General features: G+C 41.9%; 1 protein-coding gene across 3 annotated transcripts in view; it reads right to left on the bottom strand.

Annotated features, from left to right (window-relative positions):
• Nucleotides 1–678: 678 nt before the first annotated feature.
• The window catches only part of znhit6 (zinc finger HIT-type containing 6), a 31,067-nt gene continuing 6,328 nt past the window's right edge, over nucleotides 679–25,417 (bottom strand). Inside the window, exons 6-11 of one of the 3 annotated variants that reach the window (XM_047588323.1) lie at nucleotides 14,617–14,685; nucleotides 14,392–14,472; nucleotides 12,180–12,260; nucleotides 5,254–5,378; nucleotides 2,771–3,046; nucleotides 2,289–2,732 (exon numbers count right to left, since the gene is read on the bottom strand). In XM_047588323.1, coding sequence (XP_047444279.1) covers nucleotides 2,713–2,732; nucleotides 2,771–3,046; nucleotides 5,254–5,378; nucleotides 12,180–12,260; nucleotides 14,392–14,472; nucleotides 14,617–14,685 — 652 coding nt within the window. In that variant the 3' untranslated portion in view covers nucleotides 2,289–2,712. Of the gene's footprint in view, nucleotides 858–2,288; nucleotides 3,047–5,253; nucleotides 5,379–12,179; nucleotides 12,261–14,391; nucleotides 14,473–14,616; nucleotides 14,686–25,417 lie in introns of those variants that run through there. The other 2 variants (XM_047588324.1, XM_047588322.1) reach the window with 2 other exon arrangements.

The raw sequence follows: 25,417 nt of genomic DNA, 5'->3' as shown, positions 1-25,417 counted from the left end.
CAGAAGGGAGCAAGTGAATCACCTCCTTTATACAACTGGGGATCAGTCTCCAGGGTGACTGCGGTGACAACATTGCTGACCTGTCTGTGTTGAAGCAACATTTCTCGAAAAGCAGGTTGAAAAGCAGTCACCTAAAGAGTGTATTTGCAGTATTTGACCTCAATCGCCACCAAAAAGTGGTTCTTTAAGTTGTACTGCACTGTTAGGAGTATTTATCTATCACCGGGGAAGGAAGATGAGATAAATACATTGGTTAAATTCCAATTCAGAATCCGAAATTGGAGAGTTGGTTACAGATGGAGCGTTTGATTTTGTACACTGAACATCATGTCCATGTATTTTGGATGATATGTCAGATGAATAATTCCCAGTGTGTCTAATGACTACCAGTCTGGGAAAATATGCTTTACAAATATGATTTTGTGCTTCAGTACCTGCCTTTCCAGTATCTGACTAAGCCCACCACAGCTGAGCTTTTGTCCCCAAAGCAGGTCTCATAAAATCCAGCTCTGCACGCAGCACAATTGAGTCACGCCCACCAAATCAAGACAAATTAAGTGTGAACCAACTTCAGATATTTCAAAGAACAATTTAGTTAAATTGGAGGCACTTATTTGCAATGTGTGTGACTAAAAACAGCCGTAATTCACTTTTAACAGCAAACAGAAACAAAAGCGCAGCTTTTGTGTGGTCGCATTGAGCAACTTTATTGAGACAGAAAATTAAGAGAACCGCTAAAATAAAATGGGTGGTAATTCAACGCAGGCGAGGTAATGACAAAAGAAGGAACAGATGTGCAGCCACCAGAGGTTTCTACTTTCTACTTTCATCCATTTTGTGACATGTTGCATCAGCCCCTACAAGAGAAAAAAAAAAGCGTCCGCTCAAGAGGTACCACTTGTTAAAGTACAGTGTGGTTTTGAATCGCTTCTAAAGTAATTGTAAGATGGTGCGCATAATATCAGTAATGGATTAAATACAAGGAAACTGTAGACATAAGAAGGGCTAACACAGCACCATCATGGCCGAGATGCTGGACGAGGCATTGCTTTTGCTGCCTGTCAGCATCCATGAAATGACATTTTGCACGGTCTGATGCGAGACAGTTTGTGGCACTGGTGGGTGGATATTGTCTCCCAGATGGCCATTTTCAGTTATGAAGCTAATGCGGTTACTGACAAAGAGACCAATAGTGATCATTGACAGATCCCAGTTAAAGCTTTTGAGTACGTTTTTTTTTTTTTCATTTGTCTAACAATTGTTACATAACATCCAATTCCAATTGCTGCAAGAAAGAACAAGACTGAGCCCAGCTGCATATGAGGATTTCATCCAAAACGCGTGGCATACAATTGAACATGTACGTTAAAATTGCGCTTATTTAGGACAAGCAGAGAGGGATGCGCAGTCAGATGTGAGATCATCGCCCTCCCCACCTGCGGCTGCAAAGGGCTGGAAAATGCGTCACCGGCGGCCAGACATCAAAGAGTGGCCGTCCGTAGGGTTAACATTCAAAAGAGGTTAGCAAGGGTTATAAAAACACATCTATAAACACAGGCCCCACCAATGGGCTACACTGTCAGTCATTGCTGGCACTCTGTTGTCGTAATAAACTAACATTAGGTAAGAGCATGCTACTTAGAGGCCCCCTGAATACGTAAGCATGTTCACACAGGGAGACACCCCAGAGGTGTCAGGGGGGAAAAAAAAAGTGCATGTCAACATGAACGTTTATTAGCCGATGGAAAAATGAGACTAATGATCTTACTGGAGCTTGACGGAGAGGGGAACTCAGCGGGGCTTCAAAGGTGATGGAGGCACGGTAAGCTCTGGGCTGGTTTCCATTAGTTTTCAATTAAAACAAAAAAGTCAGAGGGACACATGACCTAACGAGCGTTAAACGGAAACTTTGAGCGTTGTGTTTTTAGGAGTTCTCTTTTAAAAGTTGAGTTCACACTCAAACTATTTACTAAAAAAGCAAGTTCACGTCAAGATCGTTTATTATCAAGACTTATTCGCTTTGGAGGTTTATATCATATAATGTGACTTTGTTTCTTCGAAGTGCTTCCATTCGCTTTTTTGGTTCCAATGTTGATATAATATTTTTTTTTAGGCGTTCTGGGGCTCTAGATCATATCACATGATCTTCACGAACACTGAGTAAATAGATAAAAACGATCAAATGTTCCCAAACAGACATATAACATCATATTAAGTTTGACAATCACATGGAAGTGATCGGTAGCACAGAATGCACATATGGTCATAAAATTAAAAAAAAACAAAAATGTCCAAAAAGTAGTTTTATTAGAAAATCACAAACAACAATGAAATAATTTTGTATAAAATAATACATTTGGTAAACGATCTTAAAGAAATCTCCATGTAAATGCTGTTTAAAAAAAAAACAAAAAAACAAGTGTTGGTGCATTGTGACACATGATTGACGACTTCCTGTCACTCACTTCATCCTCAACATCTGGCTATTATCATTCCACTCTGCAGCTGTCAGCATCGTCAGCTGACTCATTTTCATCTCACCAGTGACGGGTAAGAACAGGCCCTGGCTCTTAAACAGCATCCTCCCAAGTCACGCTGAACTCAGCACTTTCTCTGGCAGCTGAATTGTCATCAGTGGAACCAACAATATCTTCACTTCTACACTGATCCCTGCTTCCATCACTGCATCATCCACACGGGCACAGCTAGCTACTAGTCCATCTTTAATCTGTGTTGCTACCAAGGCTTTTGGCAGCACCGCGGTTCTTATCAGATTGGCTAATTTCGTCGTCCTCCATCTCTTCATCACTACTGTCCGCAATCTCTCCCTCCTCTTGCTCTTCCTCCCCTGCTCCCCTCTTTGCCTTTTTCTGCTGCGGAGGTTCAGTTTCAGCAGTGGCCTCTTGGGTTATTGTCCAGATGTTGGTTCCTCCTGTGGAGCAAGATCCTAGTAGCGATGATGAAACCTGGGTCCCAACATCCTCCTCCCCAGGGTCCACCCCATCAGTTTTGGTTGCACAACTAGTGCAGGCTGATACTGGCTGAGCTGAAACAATATGACAACCGTTTCTGGATAACATGATTAAAACGCGGCCGTTGCCAGCAATAAAACTCTTACATGTCAAAACATTTGTCATTGGCGTGAACGGCGCAAAAATGGTAAGAGCACAGCTGGGGTCATGCTTTAACAGAGGTGGTGAGAAAGAAAGCGACAGTGCAGACAGTTTGGGAAAGATGACGGTATGGTTTGGCTCCCATGCTGGTTCCCAGGATGAGGCAACATGCCAAGCAATTAGTTATGCAATAAAGTTGGGTGGACATGTGTGAAAGAAAGGCAGGAGAATAAATGATTGTAAAACGATAATTGTGACTCAAGCAATTATTCCCCAGCATGATCTCCATGCAGTCTGGTGAGTTATAGAGCACATGCAACTGTGTGCATGAGCCCAGCGTAGAAGCCACTTTAAAATGATCGCCTGTATCCCGAAATAATGGTGATCTAATTGAGCCTTTATTATGAAGGATTAATGTAATTACCTTTTCCTCTGTGTGAAACACAATTAGAAGTTATGCCTGTCTCCTGTTAATATACTGTCTTTGGTACGGACCACTGACTTTAAAGACGGCACCATTTTTAACGTAAAAATCTGAGGGAGGTCCACATATATCACTTAAGTGTTAGAATGAACAGAGCTATATATACCTAGCATTTTTTATAATATTGGCAAGTAGACAAACATAAAAAATCAGAAAATATAAAAAAAAAACGATACATATATAACTGTGGTCTAGTGTTGATTACTGTTTGGTTCAAATACCATTCAAATGATCTCATGGTTACATCTGTAACTTAGGTTCTCCGAATACGATGTAGGATGGGTTCTCCTGCATTTTACACTTAAAAAACTTATGACATTCCTTCACTAGGTGACTAACAGTGACATATGATGTGACATGAGGTGACACTCGCCATTAAAACAACTCAGAAGCCAAACTGAATCTTTTCCAAATCTTTTTTTAGTCTGCTCTCAGCCTTAAAGGCATCATATCAGCAAGGGCCCCTCAATAGCTGAGCTTTAGTTTGTCTAGTCCACATTTCTTCATCATTTCTGCTATTAAACCAACTCAGGGTGCTCTGGCCAATACTGTGACTTTGTTTGCCAATTAGTATGCATGGATTTGGCAACGCCAATCAAGCTAGCAATCAGGACAAGCCTGCAACAAACACTCCAGGGGGTTTATCCCATAGCGAAGCAAACGCTGGGACACAGAACATTATGATGACTTATCATTTTAACCCTTTCCCTTTTTGTAGGGCACAGACTATAAACTAAAAGTTGGATATTTCTAGATCAGCAGCTATAGTTTGCGAGTGTTATTACCGATATGTTGGCTCTGGTTCAGTTAGGCCACAAATACTCAAACCTAACTGGTTGAAAGTAGTTTAAAACTGACTGGCTCCATGCTTAAGAGCCTGCCAGACCCTCAACTTTACTTTATCCTCGGCAGATACGCTGCTTCCACAGTGTCCGATTGCTTGTTATCACATCCTGCCCAGCTTCCCAGGCTGTGGCATGTGCAATTATCAGGATGTTTCTATGGCTAACATTATAGGAAAACAGTGTGGCACCAAGGCCTTATCTCTGAAAACACACATACACAGACTAAAATTACCTCATTCGTCATTCAGCCAGTCTGGGTCTGACAGTGTATTGATACTGGGACTGTGTGGTCTTTTGTGACTCTACCACACAGGGTACAGTTGACTGGGAACAAATCGATGAGCGGGATATTTCGTGATATGCTGTTTTGACACGACTGAAACACCCGACACTGGAAGCTACTAACAAACCGGTGACATGAAGATCGGACTGATGATGTTTTTTGACATCCTCTGTCATTTCATAACCCATGAGGTCAACGTTCAACCATGATCCACACTTGATCCTCTTTTTGGCCAGAGTTGCTGTCGAGGCGACGTCGGTGTGTGTGATGCTGAGCAGAACACGCTAATTTCTGTTGGGGTAGCATGTTGCCATAGTGAAAAATAAGGGAAGAGAGTGTCTTAGAGCCTCAGCTGGACAAAGCAGGACATGATACAATGATGTTGGAATCAGGGAAGCGGAGAAAAGTTGGCGTTTGGGGGCCACGTGGAGTTTTGACTCATGTCATAGCTTTAGTTGATGAAAGGTTATGGTTGAAAATCAGCAGAAACGTGTCTGAATGCAGTGATGAAGGTGTTTTTTTTTTTACCTGGACCTTTCAGTGGATACTCCCTCCAATGATCTTTGAGCACAACATGCAGCACAGGATATTCAATCAGTGTTTTGTAGCTCAGGTTATCCCTTAGGCTCTTCTGAATATCCAACTCATGGTACCTATTTCAGATGGCACAAAAAAAGACAAAAGAGGTGATTACAAAACAATTACACCATGCCGGGTAAATTATGTGGCATTAGGCTCATTATGGGCAATTTCAGGTCTACGAGTAGGTGCGCTGTAGCAACAAAGACACAGCGCAAATCTTAAATTGGCAAGCGAAGCTTTTAATTTCTCGCCGCCTTTGGCACATTGATTGCCAAGAATGATTAAATGATTCATAGAGATTTAAGTCTTGGCCAAATAAGGCCCCTTTCTTGGAGTTTGTCTGAAGAGATGGAAACTGACTTTACCAAGAATCAAAAACATCAAGCAACTCTCTTGCCCCTCCTTTAGCTCTTTGTACTCGATGACATCAGTCTAGTCTTGTCTCAGAGTAGTCCTGTCATGCATTAGATATGGTCATAAATCACTACACTAAATAGTTAAGTGGATTCTTGGGGGACACGGTCCACCTCCACACTTACCACCCAGGCTTAAGCTGCCACCTTCAAGACATCATACATGTACCGTAGTTTGAATAAGTACAGTAACTGGCACCGACCCCACTAACCGTCACACCCCTGACAGACTCAAGATTACTGCGCCATTGTTTGTTCTGCTAAAAGTACAAGGAGTCCGAGAACCGCCCGGGTAGACAACCACTCGGAGCCAATCATAGCACTCTGCATTAATGAGACATTTACAGGTTTTTACAGGAGGAACAGCCTTTAAGAAATCTTCCCTTGTGGAAGAGTTCCACTTAGGTGAGCTCAAGATCACAACAATATAAGTCAAAATAATGGAAGGAGATTGGTGAGAAATATGCCTAAGTATTTGACAAAGGGGTCAAAGGTGAAATGGGAAATGTTTGTAATCTTGCTAACTGCAAATTGAATAAAGAAAATCAAGCAAATGTAGCACATTCTTCCAAGCAAATATGGCTCCCGTGTCATTTCTTTTTATGTCCTACTTGTAATTAAGGAATGTTCACAGATGGCTTTTGTGAATTTTAAAAGCTAAACTAAAACATACGGGTTTGTAAACAACAGTCAAGGAAAGGGTACATGGTGCGGCTCCCTGCTGCGTCAATGGGATTGTTAAAAAAAAAAAAAAAAAAAACGAAAAAAGAACTCTGGCCATTTGTAGAAACACCACCGGCTCACTCGGCTAAGAACACGCACACATCTGGTCTCTATATAATGTTCTTGTGAATGAACAGAGCAGAGGGCAAGACTGATGTTCTCTTCAGGGAGGTTCCCATTGTTCCCATTCCTCTCTGCTGCCGAGACCAATCAGCGGGGAGGTCCAAAATAGAGGGTTCAAAAACACGACGCAGACGCTTTATGAACTGTGATAATATCATGGAAAAAAATGAACTAGACATGTCCACAGCTGTCTAGTAGTCATTTTATGGAACTAGTTAGATTTTTAGCCATTACAGATAGAGATGTACAGGAGGCAGGGAATGGTCAACGGGACACCAAGAATTTTGTCTTTATTTAGAGAAAAAATAAATAAAAATCCACAGAATTTGATGATTAATTATGATTTTTACTTGAGGTGCTGATGATTTTTAATATAACATGGATGATTTTCTGCGAGAACCATCCAAATTATAGTTGGCACGTTCGTCTTAGTCGTTTCTATGAACTATAAACAGTGTAAAACTCGTAAAAGAGACTTTTATCTCAGTGGAACTACCACCACCTACCAAACAAAGATTGATGGTGAAGATTCTTGGGATGGACATTGGAAATTATGTAATGAATAAGGAGATGCACTACATGAAATGACCTGCTGCTCCAGATCACATTAATACTCAGTTACTTTTCTTTCTTTTTTTACAACTAAGCTACGCCAACAGATTAAGCTTCTTAATAAGGTAACAAAGCTAAGACACAAAACTCACCTTTATATTATTTTGGTTGTTCTGTCAAGGACTGCACCAACCAGAGGGATCACAGCAACAAAAACAGCCCAACAACACCGATTCCCTAATGAACAAACTTACATGTCTGTGTGGCTTTTAATGTTTGGTCCAGTTGAATTTTCAGGCCCTCTGACAAAACTGAAAGGGCCATAAAGGGTTTTCCACCTGATTTCTACCTACTCGATTTTAATATAGATTGTTTTTTTTCTTCAACCAGTACACTCCAAAATGCACTTGGCATGTTGGTCTTAGCCAATTCTATGAACTATAATCGCAGAGCCTGATTAAAGGACAGCTGCACTCCCTTGTTTTAATAAAGGTTGATGATGATGATTCTTGGGATGGGCACTTGAAATTAACAATAGCTCTAAATGAGGACATACACTACATGAAATCACTGCTCGAGATCACAATAATATTCAACTTCTTAATATGGTAACACAGCTAAGACACAGAACTCTCCTTTATATTATATTGGGTGTTCCGTCACGGACTGCACCAAAAAGCAACCCAAAAAAAATGTATAAATGAGGTCCAGTTAAATTTTCAGGCCCATAAAAGGGCCATAAAGGTTTTTTTTTCCAATGACTACCAATGCTCCACTAGATTTTTCCAGCAAAGCAGCAGGGTTTCGCTAACTTCTCATGTTTGGTTATCTCTGACTACCAGCCCTCTGCTACTGCCAAAGTTACACTGAATGAGGCTAAGCTCGACTCCTCCCTGGACCGTCCATGAGTTCTTTCCTTTTAGATACATGCGGAAACTTTACCAAGGCTCGGTTACACAGCAACAAGAAGCCGCAGAAACCAGTTTCAGCACACACTTGAGGTCAAGCAGGGCCCCGGCCTTAAGTGGCACTTGTTTACCCATAAGGAGCACAGACCTCTCCACACATTCTCCAAAAAAGAAATATTGCGCATATCTTCAGATATGCACAACTTCCCGACGTTGATATTTTTCAACACCCAATTTTACCAGAAGTTCGACCGAGAGTTTGTTTTTGAAAAACACAGCACAGATTTGACAAATAAAATAAGGCTGGGTAGAACACACAAAACATGTTATACAGTATTGTCCGCTACTATTAATGTCGTACTATTTTAGGAACAATACCCAAAACCAGTCCAGCGCTGCAGGAGACCTGAGGAGGCATCTGTTTTGCAGAAACGAACTTGAACACGGCTTCAGGGCAAGCTGAGGGAGAGCAGATCGACGGACTTAGGACAAAGGAAAGGGTTTGCCACAAATATGTAAGGGAGAGCACTGTCCTACAAGGCCACTACACTGGTTAACACAAACACGAGGAGAAAAAAAAAAACTGTTCGTGACTTCTGTGTGTGTTCCTTTTTTCTCTACATGTGACACATCAAGAGGCGTAGATGTTCCGTGGGATTTGGCTGGCTGAGGGGAAAGGCAGAAGTAAGGGAAAAGAGGTGAGGGCATCCTCAGGATCACAGGAGTGGAAGGAATTAAAAACAAATATTAAAAAAAAATAACACAAACAAACAGGCAGAAATGTGTAAAAGGCTCTCTTGATGCACAGCCTCCCTTCCAGTAAGAGGATGCTGGTTACACAGCAGCTATGTTTAGTTTAGAACAAGAACTCTTTTACTAGACTGGGCTGATATTCCAGCAGTAAACATGCAGTCATAGCCTTTGTGTAAGACGTGGCAAACGACTTCTGTGCAGCCATGATTGCTGCTGTCCATGACTTCATAGCATTAATAATACAGCTGAAAATTAGGGGTTTATCCAAACAGTAGGAGCCTGTTTGCTGCGATCTTTTTCGGGAGCCTTAAAATCGGATGCGACCTCCATCTGGAGGGGCCCTTTCCCCTTAACGGCCACGTTATATAACTGTTCCTAGTTAATTTAAGGTCAAGCATGTTAATTTTGCCCCATTTATCCACCTTTATGGTAATGTTGACAGTAAACATTTACTAAAAACTGAAGTAAAGGCTGTAATTTAGCTTTCAGAAAAGCCATACAGACAGCTATTCCGGTATGACATGAAAAGCCATACAGAGGGACGAAAAGAATGGGGCAATGTGAAAGTGATTTATCCTGATGAATTGCTCGTTACCAAAGGCTTGACAAGACAGAGTCAACACATTCCTTCCACACTTGTCTGATTTACAGCGATGACTGAATCAGGTTTATAGCCGTTTGGATTCACTTGTAAAAAAAAAAAAAAACCTTTCTCCAAAAATGGACAGAGCTGTTATATACAAATGATATCAACTTGGAGGAAGGAGGAAATGCCTGTGGTTATGCAAGTCCTCACCTTGACATGACTATTTTTATGTGGTACAAACCCCACCCCACCTGGACCGAATGCCCCCAACAAAAAAAGGAAAAGAATTACCAGTGCCAACCCGTTTCAGCCTAAGTCTTTCTGTCTAGATTTAAAATATATATAGTGACAAAACGATTTAAACAGAAAATTACGATGGCAGACCAATGTGGACGTCTGACGTTTCAGATATACACCGATCAGCCACAACATTATGACCTCTGACAGGAGAAGTGAATGACACTGACCATCCTGTCACAGTACAGTGTTCTGACAGGAAACTTTTGGACCTGGCATTCATTCATGTGGATGTTACTTAGGCATGTAGCACCCACCTAGACCAGACCAGGCATCCCCACCCCATAGTAATGATACTCCTTAATGGTAGCAGCCATCCTCAGCAGGATGCACACACACACAAATCCTTTAGAAAGAACTCAAAAAACATGAAAAACAGCGCAAGGTGTTGACCTGGCCTCCAAATGGGACGCACCGAAACAAGCCTGATCCACAGAGGCCCCCTCCCCTCAACCTATAAGGCCCCCACTTACACCAAAGGACAGCCTCAGAAGGCCTATGTCCATTCTGATCATTCACAACTTTTTTGGCGTCACAAGGGAGACATTATTAGGAAGGTGGTCATAATGTTATGCCTGATCAGTCTATAATGTCTTGTTCGTCATATTTTGTGACTGCTAGCCTACAAGCAAACCAAGTAAAGGTCTTGAAGCTACAGTAACATGCGACATTAAAAATCATGTTTGAGTATAATAGATGGGAAAGAAACATAAATGCTCGACCTGTAATTATTATAATATAAATTAACTGGTAATAACCATCATTTACAGAGGTGACATTGTAAAGGTGTGTGTGGCATCAAAGATAATGCACATTTTAAGGCAACAGTCTGACAGCTCGTGGTAAATCCAGGCACATTTCCAAACCCCGTCTTTCAGTAATTCCTATCTATATGCTGTCATGAAGTATAATTTATATGGTTAAATAAAAGTGCGTAGCCCATCCCCTCTGGCTAAACAGGGGGAGAATGTGTGCGTTACAAGGATGAAGGATGGGATGGAAGATTTCATGACGCTTCATCTGAGCCAGGGGGGTAATGATTACGAGCCCTGAGGGACATCATTCAATTCCATGAGTAAGCGGAAATGGAAGACGGCCAAAGAATTCAAAAGTAGGAGAGGTAAATGCTTGGTCTCATCGCCACCCCCCCCAAACCTCCAACCCCCCAACCCCACCTAAAAATCCTCTCAAAAACATGTCAGTTGAGATAGGTGAGAAGAGAAATCAGACAGGAAACCGTGACAACGTCAGAGAAGGAAAGTGAAAGAAAGCAGGGGCTAATGGTAATGCTGGGACCAAAGTCAAAAGAGGAGGAGGAGAAAAATTGCCATCGAGGCCTTGTTGGCAAACGTCCGCCTGCAGGTTTGCAGGAATTAACAAGAAAGTGATGTCAGGCTCATAAACAAGTTTCATAAATACGGAATAAATCACTCATCGGACGGTCAAAGCGGTCACACCAAGAGCATGACAGGACTCTGACACACTTTTGGAGATTATAAAACCTAACTTATGCACTGAGGAAAGACATATTGGGTACAGCGTGAACAATAATTTGATTGCTGTATTAGTTTCTCAATAGAAAACAGGACAACTGTTAATGAATTACAGTCCCTTTTAAGCCAAAACAACATGATCTAGTCCCAGCTTCTCCAGTGTGAGGATGTGATGCTTTTCATTGCCTTACGCAAAGATAAACACACTTCAGTGGAAGCAATTGCAACAGCTGTTACACAAATTTTTCCAAATAACAGACTAACAGAAGGACACGGCTAAAGGTTCTCAGTCATCCAGGTCAAACTTTATGCAAAAAAACAAACACAAATACACCCATCAGCCAGAACATTATGACCTAATATTGTGTTGGTCTCTTTTGTGCCTCCAAAACAGTTGTGACTGGAGAATGGACATGGACCTTTTAGGGGGTGTCCTGTGATGTCTGACTACAGAATGTTGTTAGTGGAGGTCTTAGGGTCCGATGGGTTGAGGAGAGGGATCTCTGTGGACCAGGCTCGTCCCAGCGCATCCCACAGATACTTGATCAGTTTGGGGTCTAGTACATCTGGAGGCAAGGTCAACACCTTGAGATGTTTTCATGTTTTTTTTGTTTTTTTAGTTGTTTCTAAACCGTTTTGTGTCTCTGTCAGGCTGTATCCTGCTGGGGATGGCTGCTGCCATCAGGGAGTGTCACTGCATCCGGTCTAGGTGGGTGGTACACGTTGTAATGTCACAGCGTCAGTGTTACTCACTTCACCTGTCAGTGGTTTTAATGTTGTGGCTGATCGGTGTATGTGGGTCATGTTAAATAAAATACAGAAAGAAGTTAATTTAACCATTAATATGTTACTTGTTCAATTTGGAACATTAGTTCTCTGACAATGTGTTTCATACCAAAGCAAAACTTAGATATTATTTCTATTTATTAAAATCTTAACAATTTATCAATGAAAACTGAAACTGACCGAGGACTGAGCCCGTTTCCCTAACTGACTGAGACATCTACAATCGAGAAAATCTCACCGCACTGAGTTTGCCTTTCTCCCCTCTGCTTTCATGAAGACTTTCACGTGATCCAACGGAGCCTGCACATACATCTTCAACCTGAAAGAGAAAATTCACGTCAGTGCAGAAGACTCAAGAAAATCAAAAAACACATCAGTTCACTGACGGTTCGTTTTTAAGGTGTCACCCTTAGTGTAAAAACACAAAGAGCTCATTGACTGAGTGCAGCACAGCAGAGACCCTAATGTACACTAATGTATGCTGACGGATGTACGCAGACGCTCTGAGTGAGGTTTCTGTGCAGGGAACATCATCATCCATGCCACTGATGTAAACATGTAGCCAACGGGCCACGCAGAGTTAAACCTCACTCACTCGAATCTGGACAGAGTCTGTGTCTGAAAGCCTGGCACAGCGCCAAGTCTATTTAAAGTGGTACACCTGCTGACTGCTATCAGCATCGAGCTCAGGTCAGCGGAGTCAGGTCGCCGTTCAATTAGACGTTCAGATTAGAAATCCGGGGCGTTCTGCAATCAAAGGACCTGCCTTGTTAAAGGGCTGCAGTTCGTGCCGAGAGAAACATGAGCCCGGGGTATAAAAAAAAAAAAAAAAAGAAAGCGAAGCAGGAGCAAAATTAAAAAGATAAATAAAGTGGGAATTACAGGGAACAGGGAGAGGCCGCAAACATATCCCGTGCGACTGAAACTGGGATTGAGAGGGACGATAAGAAAGGACACAAGATTACGTTCGAATAACAGTTTGCACATTCACTAAATAAATGTTCTCCTGAGTTGCGGCGAGATAAATTAAACCTATTAAACTTATCTGCACCGGGAAGAACACGAGCGCGGTTGTTGCAAAGTGCGGTGGCAGAGCTCTTAAATGCAATCATGCACAGTCACACTTGACACTTGCTGTGTAGAGCAGGAGCAAAGCAAAATAAAACACTTAGCGTGACTCCATTAGGGCTGCTATATTTGCAGCTTGATTTATTCCTCCTTGTACATTCACACTCATCGGTACTCTGTCGATAACTCCTGCCAGAATCATAATTACGAAAGCTCTGGCCTGTTGTGTCGGTGACAGCAGGACCCGCTACAGGTCGTTATGACCCAAAACTGTGATCATGGAGACGAATGGCTGATATTTTTATAGAACCGAGGCGTGGGCCAAGAGCATAACTCTTTAGATCAGCAGTTTATTGTGTTCTACTGCTGTAGCCAAGGCAGGTGCTCAGTATGTTTTTGTACAGGACACTTTCAGTCAGTACAAAAAAAGCCTTTGGAGTAAGTAAAGTGCTGCACAAGAAGGTGTTGTATTGTGACTCCAGACGGTAGCCTTGCAACCAGAAATGGAGTGAGTAGGAGGAGAAATATTTGCAGAACACTGAAAGACTGGTGGTTTTGAGTTTAAACTGGGTTGTAAGGAAAAGGTGAGTAGGTAGCAAAGGGAGTAGCAGGGATATTGCTAGAGGACTCCACATCAAACTCTTTTAGACATCTAGCCCTGTAAAAACCTCACCCAAACACTAGTCGACGTTGTGTCTTTTTTGCCAGTCAGGTTCATTTTTGTTTTCACCTTCTGCTTCATTTTCACCAAAGACGAGTCATACAAATGTTGGCATCTCTGAACCTCCTCAGTTAGCGTTGCCTAGATGTGTTCCATCTTTATTGATCCAAAACAATCAATTCAAAAATTTTGGAGATGGAGAAGCACCCAGAAATACTAAAGCGGAAACGTGCTACTACCAAGCTCTTGTCATCTGCGTTGCTGCGGCATGTAGTTAAATTTCTGGGGAGGTGCACGTCCCTTAAAATGCTTATTAGTCAAGGAATCTACAAATGAAAGAAAAACTGTTGACGTACTTTAGACAATGCCAACAACAATGGACACAGCTTTTACTTCCACTAGTTGAGGAGTACATATCCTGCAGCTAATCCAACATGCACCATAGAGTTTTATTTTGGCGGCCATCTTAACTTGTTACAAGTGGAACTACATATGACTCAGTACTAATAAGTCTCTCGGGAGGTCATGAAAGTGAACCACCCTGAACGTTTTCTACCATGACAAGCCTTTAAAAAGGTCTATTCTAACCCTAACTCATCAATGTGTAGTCACTCCATGCACACTCCAAGGATTAGGGATGTTTAGGTGTTGCCACTGGAACAGGGCAGGGCTTGGTATCATCATATTACATGGAGCATAGTGTCGACAAAACAAAACTCACTTCTGACGCTTCACAGGGTCCGACTCTGTTGGGTGAATGTAACCTGTCAAGATCTGCTCCAAAGTTTGTTTGTCAGACACCCTACAACAACAGAAAGATTGTTAAGCAGGAGGCAAACGTGAGACAAAACATGTGCTCCGACATCAAAACTGTCATATTCTACTTTCAGAAGACATTTAAACAGTGAAGGTTTAGCAGAAAAGTGAGTGTTGTTGAGCAACTCACCTCCTTTGACTGAACTCTGAGCTGCTCTGAGGAAATATGAGCTTCAGATGCCACAGGAAGAGTTTTTCCCTAAATGACACACAGACAGAAATGCATTTTAAAGTTTCAGCTTATCAAAAAAATGTAACTGCTTGTTTGATGGGGTCATCTGAGCTCTCATGGCGTTCCCTTCACATTCAAACACAAATGCTATTGTTTGAAATCAGACCATAAAATGAATTCAGTCTTAATCTGTCCAAGACAACACGCCTGGCTGCCTCTGAGATCTTGTCCATCTGTGTGACTCTGTGTGCATGTGCAAATGAACAAAAAAAGAAAAGAAAAAAGCAACAGTGTAGCCATGGAGACTCTTTGACATATACACTCAATAGTAGGACAGCAGCTGGTGGATATCACATTATAATCACTTCGTCTGGGGTAATGCTTTGGGCCGTAACTGTTAAACGTGGTTGGGTTTTCTGGGTTGCTGGGCGTGCTCCACAACCAAACAGTTATTCCCTAAACAGCTGCAGTGTTCATACTGTATCTACTACTGTCGTCAGAAACAGCCAAGAAAAACTAATACAACAAAAAGGTTTGGAAGATAAGAACAACAAGAGGCGATTGAGCCTTCATTGAGCTTTATTAGGAACTCTATCTCTCACTGGCTCATACACCAGTTAGTCATGCAAAACATTATTTCAAACCACAGAGGAAAATTCTTATTGTCAAGACAAAACTACGTAGCAAAGACTACTTTTTGCTTTGCTGAAGGCGAGCAATAAACGCTCCTCTGAGTGCTGAACATGACTACAAGAACTTGAATTGACCAAAGCCGCTGAATTTACCATACACACAGGGTGGGGCTGATTCATCAATCACTTCTACAGCAGAGTAGAAGAACAGAGTCCTTGATGGATCTTACGGGTGAAGATGAAAAGTGCCCTCGGAAAGACGCAGAGCATAATTGTAAGGCACAAGCAAGAGAACTTGTTATTAGGGCTTTGGTTCTTGCCGAGAGAGATATTCAAAGCACAGCTCAGAAGTTTCTTTTGATATCTTTAATATAAAGAGTTTTGGGTCTTTTTTGGGCACTTATCTAAAACCGAAGTTTTGCTATAAGATGTCAAACTGGGCTAAAAATGAAAACCATCCCAGATACACCGATCAGGTTTAACATTTTAACCACCTTCTTAATACTGTGTAGGTCTTGTGCCTCCAGAAGGAGTTGTGACTCATCAGAGAATGGACATGGGCCTTTTGAGGGTGTCCTGTGGTGTCTGGAAACAGGATGTTGCTTGTTGGGGGCCTTTGGGTTTTGTGGGTTGAGGACTGTTTATGGGTTGTTGTGCTGTTTTTCATGTTTTTTTTTTTTTGAGTTGTTCCTAAACCGTTTTTGCGTGCCTGTTTCAGCTGCCATCAAGGAGTATCACTGCTATGGGGTGGGGGTGCCGCCTGGTCTGTTCTAGGTGGGTGGTACATGTCTAAGTAACATCCACACAAATGCCAGGGTCAAACATTTGCCAGCAGAACACTGAATTGTCACAAGATGGTCAATGGCATTCGCTTCTCCTCTCAGATGTCATGATGTTCTGCAGTACTGATGTAAATAGCGCTGATTATATGGAAGCAACAGCATATGTCAGGGTCTGGGATATTTTAGACTGAAAGTGAAAAGCTGTTTCTTGCAGAATTCTGTGCAGGATGAAGGAATAAACTGTTGCGTTTGGACAACTCATTTGATCAAGACGTGTTCTTAGTCAGCTGTGGTCAAAGAATAGATGAACCATGAACCGGTTCTTAAGTCCTAGATAGAGTATGATAAAATCCCATGGTTCAAACAGAATGAAGTGACAGAGGTTGCTGTATGATGTTTTCTGGATGAATTTGTCCACAGTTGTCTTGACCTTGATGTGTTCTAGAGTCTCACGCTAACAGCTTTGGGCCACGTACCATAAGGCTCCTTCAAAGGACTTATAGAGTCCATGCTTTGTTAGCATACCAAGACCTTGGATGGTCACAATATGTTGGCTTCTCTGTGTATATCCACATCAAACAAGTTAGTGTATTGTCTTCCAACACATACTGGAGTTTGCATTCATGCAACTAAACTTGGCTAACTGCCCAAGTATATGATTGCTGCAAAACTCTTGTCAAATACATCAGAAAATACCAAAAACCCAAAATGTATATTGAGAGACTAAAGCAGCTAAATTCAAGATCCATTTGTCATTTTTCAAACAGGCACATTACTGATGCTTGTGTTTTTGCAAATCCAGATGCTAGCATTACGATTATCTCTTCGCAAACACAAACTGTTTAGGCAGGAGGAGATAAAAGGTGAACAAATTTTTTGCAGACCACCCAATGAAATGGGGTTATGAGTTTCCGTTGTGAACAGAGGATGGGAGAAGGGTAAATCTGCAGGTAGTAACGATGGCAGCAAGTAAGGGAGGGGATTCCCTTTGTAGGAGGTACCTCACACTTCTAACCCCTTAGTCAGACAAATTTATGTGTTTGCTAGGTTTTTGGCCGAGTTTCGTCTTTGGTGCGTCAGTGTATGCACATGTATACGTGTGCCGGTATGTATGTGTTTGTACGTGCAAGCGAATGAGGGTGGAGCGCCAGGTGGGATGCCATTATTCTGTCATTACAGCACATGGAAACTATGTCTTTGAATGGAAAAAGGGCTTGCCCAAAGACGCATGCAATCATTTCGAGCAAGGCCGCGGCGCATACCTGGGATAAGTGCCATCATTCATTGTCAGGGGAAGAGAAGGCAGGAGCGGTATAAAAAATTCAAAACAGAAGCACCGGCAGTGGAGGACGGCTGCTGTAAATACCAGCTAAACACTACTAGGTCACACTGCCTAGTACTTCAGCAGTTTCAGCTGAAGGGCCTTCAGTGAGGCATTTGAGCTACTTGAGCTTTTACAGTTCTATACTGTGACATGCCCGTTAGACAAAGATTACGCACTTAAACTCTGCAAAGATTAAGTTCAAAGCTTTATAACTCCAACAGGATCAATAAGCTATCAGTTACCTTATACGGCCTGCATTAAAGAGCATTTTTCTTTTATGAGGGATTATTCATCTAACAGCCTGTTGGACAACACGAACTAAGCCTTACTAAATGAAATAGGATTGCTACGAAGCCAGCAACAACTGGTAAAATCTAAACACGCTTCCATGTTAATGCTGGGAAAATGACTAAATGTTTGTCTCCAGGAATAAAATCACCCTTTTTTTCTCATGAGTAATATACTGAAGACTCCCAGTTTTCTAGCCAGGATAGTTCACGAGCAGATCCGAAAATAAAACTGTATAATCTTAATTCAGATTCTGTTTATTTTGCTTCATTCCTAAACACTTGTAGTCTTGGCTAGACACTCATGGGGTTTTGAAATATTTTCTGCAACCTGAGTTTTAAAGAGGATGGAAGCGGTCGCCTCCTGGTTCTTCCCAAGTGGCTGATGTTTCTGCTTTCTCAAATTGGCAACACGAAAGTATTCTGTTACTCTTCGTAGCGCTACACAATATTTACACAATGAAAATAGCAACTAACACTTGAGTAAAAGTTTATGAAAATTAAAAGCGTTGATATTATTTTGAAGACAGCACCACCTTAAGGGAAAAAGTGAACATTAAAGCAGCGATATTCTAGGCGATCAACGTAAAGACAGATGTTAGCACGCAAACTAAACTGAAAAGAGTTGACTGATGATTCAAGACAAAGTTTTGTCTTTAGGATTAAGAGAGAAGTAGTGATTCCAGCAAAACGCTAAATGAGTCATCTTTGGCTTGAAGCGCTCCATAAATACAAGGCCTGGTGTTTAGGCTTCGGTGAGTACTATATCCCACAGATATGAATACAAAGCTGGAAGTGAACAAAAGGTGACATTTAGTTTAAAAATACATAACAAGAAGAGCATTACTCCCATTGGAGTTTGTCATTATTCATGATATTCATGAATGTCAATATTTATATTCAGTCTCCATCACTCCAACCTTTTTATTCCACTCGACTCTACATATTTGACTTTGGTTGGTTTCTCACCAAACTTTAAGTTAGTTAGTTACTCATGCGTTTCGAATCCGTAATACATTTACACGTATATAGTTTATTATCTAACTTAAAAGTCCTGCCCTGCCATCTGTAGAGGAGTGTATATCAAAGAGGTTGACGGGAAGTCTAGTTATCCAGTTATCCAGCTAATACGGTTAAGTTGACAAAAGAGAACTAAGGAGCTTTTCTAAAAATGCAGTTTGCTGAATTTACATTATTCCAGTGTATTATGGACATTTGCCAATCCCATTTTGTCATCCAACAAGCTTTTGGATTAATGAGACAAGCTCATTAATACAGCGCATGTAAATCAGAGGACAGGATTTACACCTATTAGAAATCAGAATTTTTATCTCTAAATTGTCGTTTTATACAGGCAATAAAGACACTGTTCACCATTAACACGATGACAGGCTGCATATGTATGCACAAACCATGTTATTTTAAGCAAAACGAACCCGTCGGCCTTCCTGGATGCAACTTTAGCCGCCTTTATAAAATATCGCCGAGTCCGAACAACTGTCTACGAGGAAGACATAAAGCAGACTCGGAGTAAGATGGATGAATTTATTAACGAGAACATACACCATTGATTAAGTAAGCAATTGGTGTTGCTTGTGCCATCGACACTAGACATCAGACAGACTGACTGGAAGTCTGGCAGTCGGAGCTGAAATCCATCTAGATGGATTAAGAACTGGACACATCCAACAAAGACATTACACTCGAAATGAAACCATGCGTCCTGCGTTTCTGCTCGTGAGAGGCAGATGCCAGGATTTGGGTGGCAAGATTTTAGGGCCTCTTTGCTGAGGCACGAAAAATACATTCAAAATCTGAAGCCATGTTGGGATCCACAAGCTCGAAGGGTGGAGTGGCAGAGGAGCTGATGGAAGAAACGGGGAAATAAGAGACAGATTACAGGCAGCTGCATCTTAAGACTTCTTATTCAAGTTCTGGCTTAAACACTGGTTGTTGGACAAATCCCGCGATCTGCAGTCATGGGTCTGCTTGTCCCGAAAACAAAGATGCTAACATGAGCAGGTTTAAGTGTGTGTGTGTGTGAACGTAGAAGATGACGACTTGTCTACAGCTGTGAAAAATTCTCCATGGGGATGTAACGATCCTTGAATTTGAGGGGAAGAAATTGGTGAAAGGCTGACAAATGGGGAGATATGTTTTCTAGTTTTAGATTAATACCACTAATGGGCCAAAAAAATGTTAATTTTGGCCTGTTCCAGCATGTCTGGTCCTTAGCTTTAGGTTTGTCACGTGTTGGACCGCTGGAAAGTTCAATCTGCCGGTCGTGCTAGATGAAAAGTCAAGGGATAACCCAAGTCATAAGAAGCAATATTCTGGGAAACATTTATGTCTGTACCAAATTATATGGTTATCTAAATATAGTCGTCGATATATTTCTTTCAGTGTAGCCACCTTTAGAGCCAAAGTATTCCTGCAGCTTTACAGCGATGAGAAGTCGAGCCATTTCAAGTCACGCTAAGGCTTAAGTTCGTCTGGCGGAGAACAAGACCATGAAATTAATTTCGAACAACACATGGAAACCTAATTACCAAAGTTTAGTCAACCAAATACAACACATGGCCAGTTTATGTTCTCGCTACTCCATGCGGCACCATCAAGTTTCTGGTTAATTTACAGTTTGAAATTTCACTCGGGGGCCAGAGAGCGGCGTGTTGGCCCACCGTTATGTGACCAATTGCGATGACAGTGTGTGCGACACTGATGCAACTGCTGGTTGGCATTCTGGCGTGAGGTTTGCCTCGGGCGGCGGCTGGACGCAGACCCTGCTCTGCGCCAGCAGGGGTTAATCACGCCAGATACGTCCAGGAGTCAGTCTGTTCGGGTATAAAAACCTATATTTGACTAAAGCTGCAGGTAATTGTTTCATTTGAACCTAATTTCTGGAAAGCAGAAGCGATAGAGCACACGAACGTGAAGTGATGAATATTCGCCCCCTTCCCCTGCATAAAACCTGAGGTAAAATAGGGCTCTCTCCGCTTTAATCCATTTGTGCATCCATTCATCACACGCAGTAGCTCATAAGCCACTCGGATTTCTGCAAACCTGTGATGAATACCGTTGCTACATTACAGCATTTTCAAAATTGCATTAATTGATCTAATGGAGCTACTTAAATTACACCACTTTTCCATGGTCTCAGGCTTTAGCTGTGGCATTCTGTGCATTTCGATTGCACCTTAATAGCAAAGGATGTCAGTGTATTTGTAGCACCAAGTAGCACATGATTCAATAGCACACCTTTCTCCTACCTCAAGTTATTTACAATCAAATAAGTGGAAGACCCTAATTAAGACTGTATTAAAAGAATAGTAGGTTTAATGTGGAGGATCCACATATTTAACACTTTCCAAATATTATGGTTTACATCTTGAACCCACTTTGCAACAGATGTTAGGAGGAGAAGGAGAACCATTAACTCCACCCTTAGTCATGAGGTTTAAATTTTTTAATGGTAACACTCTGTTTTGAGTTATGGGCAGAAGTGATCATTAGGTGTTGCAGATCAGTACAGGGCCACTAACAAAAACAGACTAAGAACATGTGTTTTCTCCGAGCAGCAACCTCCTGGGCTGAAAACAAAGCCAACGTGGCAACAAATCCCAAAACCTGTAGTTGCTCAAACGGCCTCTTGAGGCTGGCTCCAAAAAGGAAGCAGTCCCACAGACTGCAAAAAATAAAACATAAATAAAAACAGTGGACACCATGACAAATGTGAAGCCAAGGCAAGTAGAGCTCCACCTGGTGGTTGGCTGCAGTATAGGTCACGACATCAACCTCCTCCATGTTGGTGGAAAACACAAAAAGAAGATGGTTTCTGTCATTTTAGGATTAGGTAATATAATGCTGATGTATGTTTAAGTCCCGGCACAGTATAAATCAACAAAAAAATAAACAAAAATGCAATTGGGGTTAGCGGAAGTATGGGTGAGTCAGTAACACAGTCTGGACAGTAACACCCAGTCTGTGGTGGCGCTCGTATCCCCAAAATTGTAGCCTCATTTTGACCAACGGGAGGAAGTGGAGACACATGAGTTGAAACATGAAGTTTTCTGTCTCTATAGCTAAATCATTTATTTCTGCACCCCAACAACTGTACTTGGGTAAGTTTTTATAATAAATGTTTGAATTACATCAAGTTGTGCATAATTAAGGACCTGGCTGCTTTGAGTAACAGGTGGGTGCCCTCTCAATTTGCTGGCTGCCTGTTCAGGCATCAGCCACCCACTACAGCTTCACCTCTTAGACAATTTTTTTTATTAGCTTGAACTTAAGTCGAGTCAGGCACTGCCAAGATGGTGACGGTGAGATTTTAAACCCGCTCTTTAGGAAAGCAATGTCTTGGAGGGTTTGTCCATTTTTTTACATACAGTCTGTGGTGTTCTCTGATAACATGGAGAAATATTTTCATGGACTGAGCAACAACGAGGTAGTTGGTCGACGAGTTCCTTATTCACATGGAGCCTTTTCTACTCAGTCTGCAGAGGCTATAGAATCTGTACGTGGCTTATTAAAACTTTTAGTCTGCTACTATCAACAAGTAGCACTTCATTTTGGAGTCTGCTGCTCAACACCTGTCAATAACTGGAAACTTAGCTCTCCTCTAACCCAGAAAGCTGGGTTAATTGAGGCTGAAAGTGATATATGGGGCACAAAACCACAACGGCTCATATTACTAATTATCTCAAGTTATTACAGAAATATGCTCAGTTATTACCCACAGTAAATGCTCCTGCAATGTGTTGTCCAGTCCACTCAAGCCCGTCTATGAGGAAAATGCCCCACCATGCCAGGCTGAGGCTGTAGAAAACATAATTCCGCCCCAACACAGCTACTCTCAATGTTCTGCCAAATGCCAGCTATTATATACTTACCCTCCAAGGGCTGGACTTAGAGGCGGCCTGTAATTTTTTGTCAGTCTCCTTACTGTTGGTGCCTTGTTTTTTAAATTAGCCTTCGGTTAGAGGTGGAAAGAAAGAAGCTGCGCCGCTGCTGCTGCTGCTTCTGCTGCTGCTGCACGGCCATTACTTTGCGTACAAACATTTAATCAGCGAGACACGTGCTCGTGGACTCGTGCGCGAACACGCGCGCACCTACACACCATCGCCAGGCATGAAAGCCCTCCAGTCAGCTGTCTGCCAGTAATGATCCTTCTCTGGCAGCGCGAGTGCGTAGCATGAATATGTCGCTAACCAGCTGCAGTCACACTGCTCACACATCTGCTTTTTATATTATGTACTTGGTACATTCTGAAGCACATTCTCTCCGGATCCCTCGCTATTTTATTGTATACCTTTCATCCCATCCCCTGTGTCCATTTGCCGCTACGCGTACGGGACACTGCTGCGGTTAGTTGAAAAATCTTCACAGTGAGATTAACCAGACTAAACAAAGAAAGGCTGCGCAGCTGGCCGGTGACGCTTCCACAAATACCACAATAACAAAAGAATCTTGTATCTCGGCGCAGTTCGAGGGGATTCAACGCATTCCCCAGGTGGCAACGCGTTCCGACGTCCTACGAAACTTTCTGTCGCCATCTGGCAAATGCTGAGCTGGGGAAAGAGAGCGTGGGGGGGCTGGGAGCGTGCCGCTACAACCTGACATGGGGGGGCGCCTCAAACCCGGGATGTGCACATTTAAATCACCACCTGCAGGACGCCAGAGACAGACATGACAGAATGGTGGACTTTGAGGATGGAAAACAGGGTGGTGAGAGGGAGAGTGACAACATAAAACCCAGCTGGAGGACCGACAAAGGTTTCTTTTAGTGGCGATCCTGATTGGCATCTAATGCTGTCCCTGGGCATTTCAGGCTCGTTAAAATGTAATATGCAGTTCAATATAACCGTCCCCCTCCCAGCCCTCTTCTATTCTTCCACTGTGGGATTAGAGTGGCAGAGCTAAGGCTCAAATGAAACGGTAAAATGAGCGGCAGAAACCTGCTAGGAAAGACAAGACCACCAGTGGAATTTAGCAAATTGCAGATCTGAAATAATTATACATTGCTTCAAATTGCAATGCTGACTCAACAGAAACTTTTCTGATAGGTCACCTCCAACTTTATCAGCAAGCCACTGGCACCAAACATTCGTTCCAGAGAGTGATATTATATGATGTCTGTTTGTGGCGAGTGGAAAATACACCGACACATTTCACAAGGGCCAATGAAAACAGCTACAACTCATCACTTTTATATCTCGGACGTACAGTAAAAAACGCCCCCTGAGGATGCCCCCCCCCCCCCATATCTTCTGTAACATCATCTCAGGCCGGTGGGAAAACCAGCGATACCTAAACCTGCAGCGGGTGCACTGTAATTCATCGTGAGAGGTTCATGTTTCATCACCAAGTTTAAGACGGTGTCATGAGATAACCTGGAGAAATCCTGCACGGCACACAACTGCTGCTGTCAGGGCTTCACAAGAGTGCCATCCTGTGGCAAAGAAAACCATCACTAACCAGAAGCTCCTTTGTTTCTCCTGTAGATTAAGCCCTTTTCACACTGGACTTGTTTTATCTGGAGACCTCCAGTAATCTCCCTGCAGAAGTTTGTCTCTGATCTTAATCCTGTGCAAATCGACTGAGAATTACCCACCTTATTCCTTGTAACACATCGGTGATAGTACTAATCCAATGTAAATCGGCGTCTGTGATTTGGGGGTGAGTTTTTAATTTGTCAAGACTTTTTTTTCTGCCTCTTGTCATTTAATCTTTTATCATTTCACACTTTTTGCAAAACAAAAAAAAATCCTATTTAGGACTTATCCAAAGTAAACTGAATGCTGTTCATGAACATTTTGGGGCTCATGCATGGTCTTAGTCTCTATTGAAAGCCGAGACGTTTCTATCACATAAGCCAGAATCACTCTAAGTGGTATAGTTCCTGAGTAATCAAAGTTGGCACACAGTTAAAAAATAAGAAGTTGCTGAGTTCACCTGAATTATTTTGCTTTGAAAAAAATGTGTTGGTTGAATCCTATAATGACTTTTATCAAAGAAATCAGAAGAAAATGACACATTTCATGCAGCATTTACTCAAACGTCAAGTCGTTTACAGAGCTCTGATTGGTTCAAAAAGCTACTGCTGTCCCATATACCACCCAGCAGAACGTTAAAGGGTTAACAATTATGAAAACGTGCTATAAATCCAAGTTTAGAGAGACAGATTAAGCTGTCAAAGGTGTTAATTGACACAGTGGAGTGAGGCGGAAAGCACCAGACACATAACTATGGATGGTGAATATGAGTAAAACACAAATATATTTATCTCGTGCAAATGTGCCACATGAAACACAGACGTAGGGGGCGGAAATTATAAATCACAGGGCGTCCCCAGACAAAACTAACTGGGCTTAAATTCATCAGAAAACTGTTAATTAATGACAGAATGATCAACAGTCTTATAATGTTTGGGTAAGACTTATACTGGAAATTCAAGCACTCTTAGCGCTGTTTGTATTATATTACTGTTGTGTTGATTTACTTAAAACAGTAATTAGGTTTTAATAATTATCTCAAGATGGTGAGAACTAATTAAAAAGACTTGTTTCCCTTTTTGAAATAACACAGATATTAAATGTACTTATTTAATAGTGAAAACAGAGAAAACTCGCCTCTTTTTTAACGAGGATATCCAGGATATATCAGTGCTGAAGTTAATTATAGTCAATTGAGGCAATAAATTCCTCTGGTCCAGTATCAACAACAGGAATGTCA

Source organism: Mugil cephalus, chromosome 6, assembly GCF_022458985.1.
Source record: "Mugil cephalus isolate CIBA_MC_2020 chromosome 6, CIBA_Mcephalus_1.1, whole genome shotgun sequence".
Taxonomy (NCBI): domain Eukaryota; kingdom Metazoa; phylum Chordata; class Actinopteri; order Mugiliformes; family Mugilidae; genus Mugil; species Mugil cephalus.
Note: the sequence above shows the minus strand (reverse complement) of the source record. Positions and strands in the feature narration are given on the sequence as shown.